This window comes from Fulmarus glacialis, unplaced genomic scaffold, assembly GCF_000690835.1.
Source record: "Fulmarus glacialis isolate BGI_N327 unplaced genomic scaffold, ASM69083v1 scaffold31193, whole genome shotgun sequence".
In the NCBI taxonomy this organism is placed as follows: Eukaryota; Metazoa; Chordata; class Aves; order Procellariiformes; family Procellariidae; genus Fulmarus; species Fulmarus glacialis.
In genome coordinates this window covers 1-3,530 of record NW_009204123.1, presented here as the reverse complement: position 1 = coordinate 3,530, position 3,530 = coordinate 1, and the positions used below count along the sequence as shown (strand labels likewise).

The 3,530-nt window shown below is 44.2% G+C and overlaps 1 protein-coding gene across 1 annotated transcript; it reads right to left on the bottom strand.

The window, feature by feature from the left end:
* Positions 1-1,379: 1,379 nt before the first annotated feature.
* On the bottom strand, positions 1,380-3,524 carry CYR61 (cysteine-rich, angiogenic inducer, 61; the record flags this gene model as incomplete). Its single annotated transcript, XM_009574874.1, has 4 exons — positions 1,380-2,308; positions 2,418-2,620; positions 2,747-3,094; positions 3,437-3,524. Coding segments are annotated over 4 exons (939 nt in total), but the record flags the coding sequence as incomplete, so codon positions are not given.
* Between the last annotated feature and the right edge of the window lie 6 nt (positions 3,525-3,530).

Below are 3,530 nucleotides of genomic sequence, written 5' to 3'. Positions count from 1 at the left end.
AACCTGATGATTTCTCAGTGAGCGGCTGAGGTAGTGACGTGTTCAGTGCTAGATGTAAGTAGAAGCCAAACAAAAGCACTTCACTGCATTTTACACTTTTACTGTCAACAAATATTGTACAGACAAGTTAAGATACAGCTGAGACTGGTGGCCAGGTGGTGAATTCCAAAACAGCTCAAGTTTTGAATGCCTTCGGGGGGAGAACTTGACTGAGCAGAAGAGAGACGGCTGTAATTTCTCAGGCAAAGCATTAGCTGCCAGAGATGAGCTTCTGAGATATTTGGCCATTTATTTTATTGAAATATTTATGTCTAATCTAATAAAAAGTTGACTCTTAACCACTTCTGCATCTAACTATATGACACTGGATGACACCCTTTCACAATTCTAAAACCTCAAAAATCAGTCTTTGTTTTTTATGGGAAGTAGCTTTCTCACTAAAGGCTATGGGAGGGTATTTTGCCAGAGAACTGACCAGTGACAAGGAGGAGGGGGGAAAACAAAACCTGTTGCAGGTTTCCTTTCAGTCTTATCTGTAGCGCAGCTTTTTGCTAACCAGCGTGGTACAAATGTTTGATGCTGCTTTCTCAGATCCTCTTCTAGTTCATTTTTTTAAACATAATTTTCTTACCACGTGCCAGCCAGCTATCTTTCAGCTCCCTCGGTTAGCCAAATGTCATCTGTGTCCCACTGTATAAAGTGTAATTACATATTTAAAAAGTGGTAAGGGGAGGCGAGGAAGAGAAAAGAGTGGCTGCTTTGCCTTTTACTCTATTGGAGAAGTACTTGAAATTCCTCACATACTTCTCCTGTTAACAGTATGTTTACTTTTCATCACTGGGTTATTAGGATTAACAAAAGTCATTGCTTCAAGCTCATTTAATTTGAATTTAGTGAAAGCAAACTACCTCCTGCAGACTGTAGGAAACATTCTTCTGCCACAGAAATGTATTAATTTGCAAAAAGCAGCCACCAAAATATGTGAGACTTGACAACCGCTTCCACCCCAATGTTCAACATCACTGTGCATGCACTGCATTCTAATGAAGTACCTTATGTTGCAAATTCCAGGATGGTTTAAATAATCTGACAGTCTAATTAACATTTCAGTCTCTCTATCAAACATTTGCTTTCAATGCCAAAAAGCTTTTTTCTGTATTTAGAGCATGGGGTTGCAGACTGCGTGCACCACTTCAAAACATCATTTACCCAAAGAATTAAACTTAGCTTTCTAGTTCATTGCTGCATCTATAGTAGAGCTGGTTTTAATCTTCCGAGAATCAAAGCTTTTCAAAATTCAAAGTTTTTGGAGGAAGCTCTTGCATTTGCTGTATTTAAGTCTGTGGCCTATCAGAATGCTCTACTAAGAGTAGTTAGGTAAATATTTCTTTATTAAATGATTAATTCCATAAATAAATTCTTTTAATTCATTGAATATAAAATTAAAATCATTTACAACTTATTCCAGTATTACAGGGGCTGGAAGGGGTAAAAAAAAACTCAGAGAAAAACAAAAAAAGCTACAGTTTGATAAATAAAATACTCAGCTTTAAAACAACTGATTTCTGTTTGCCATTAAACTATAGTTGGTACATAATAGCTGCCACTGTGAACACCCCACAAGTGCCCACCTCAGGAAGGAATGTAACTTCCAACTTGGTTGGGAAAGGGTGGGAAAAGATGGAGGGAGGGAGAGAAGCATAGTGTTAAATTGAACAGGATAGGAAAAAAGTTTTCATAACCGGAACAAACCATTTATCTGATCACTTACAAACAGAAAACAGTATATAATTAGATAAGGTGCTCCAAAAAGAAGCAGTAAAGTTGCTCCAGTACTATGAAGCTTTAAGTATGCTTAAATCTCTGTTGCATTAGCGTCCAGTTGCACAGTGCACTTGTAACATCTCAATGTTGCCCTCAAATGGGCAAGGCACCATTTCCATCAAAGGTCCTTTCTCCATGGCTGGTTACTTCAAAATTCTGTTTAGCATCCCACCCCCAACACAACTTAGTCCCTAAATTTGTGAATGTCATTGACTAGTCTGTAGTAGGGATAAGCTTCATTCGCATGCGGACAGTTGTAGTTGCATCGGCAGGACTGGATCATCATGACGCTCTTGGTGAAGGTTTCTCCATCATCGCAGCGGAACCTGATCTTGACAGTCCTGGTCTGCTGAGGCGTACAGCACCTGCCATCCACGCAGGAGCCACAGTACTTGGGGCGGTACTTCTTCACGCTGGAACATCCGGCGTAAGTAAACTTCACTGGGGATGGGGACTTCTTAGTCTTGGTACATTTTTTTCCCTTCTGTAAAGGAGAGGCAATAATATTATTAGCAGGAGATTTTTCTCCAGCCTTTACTCTCTACCTGAAGCAGTTAGGAAAGAAGAGGAGCACCGGAAGAGTCTGTATTTACCTTTAGGGAGGCATAGCTAGGCTCGCCACATGGCCTCACTTCACATATCCTGGTCTCTTTGATGAGCTTGCAGTCGGGATTGTCGTTGGTAACCCTTGTGGAGATGCCAGTTCCACACGTCTTTGAGCACTGGGACCAGGAGGTTGTTTGTACAATGCATTTGGGATTCTCAAAAGCTCGGCTTTGTGGCTCGGATCCAAAAACTGGAAAAGAAAAGGAGGGCTTAGCCTAAATATATCCTCTCACTGGATTTCTTTCTTTCCATCGGGGTCTAAGGAGTCCCGCCTCCTCCCCTTAACTGTCACTGTCACTGTTTAGCCCATACTCACCAGGTAGCATTTTCAGGCCTCCTTTCACAATGGCAATTAGCTCATTGTTCCTGGTTAGTTCGCCTTCGGAATCATCCAGACCAAACTCTTTGCTGAAGAAGCCTTCCAGCTCATCCAGCGCATCCTTGCTTTCATCACAGACCCACTCTTCGCAGCACTGCCCGGGGACTTTGACCAGCCTGGGGCTGGGACAGCCCAGGTTAGGAAGAGAGAGCTCTTGCGGGCAGAGCGGGATGCAGCCCACAGCTCCATCTATGCACGTACACTGGTGTTTACAGTTCGGCTGGAAGCTTTCGCCGTTCTGGTAGATTTTGGAGTTATATTCACACGGTCTCCCCTCGGACTGTGCTGCAGAGATCAACAGAGAGGGAAAGGAGGGAGTCAGCGGTGGGAATCGCTCGCCTAAGCACAGGTATGTGCCGGTCTGTTAAATTCAATTTACGGTGGAGCTCCCTACAATCCCCCGGGGACGCGGGGCCAGAACAATAAGTTAGTCAGGAATCACTTTTCCTTATGTGCGTTTAGCGCAGCCCAGACACACTGAATCGCATTCCAGACTGCTGAAGTCATGTGCCTTTCTGCCAAGCTACCAACAACAAAGCATAACCATACATGGACTCGAAATTACTAAACTTCGGCCCTACGGGGACCGGGGCTCTCTCCCGGGGGAGGCGGAGGGCAGCCGCTTACCTCTGCAGATGCCCCTCAGCGCGGCGGGGCTGGCGCCGAAGTTGCACTCCAGCCCCTTGGTGTGGTCGCAGGGCTGCGCCCGGCTGCAGTCCTC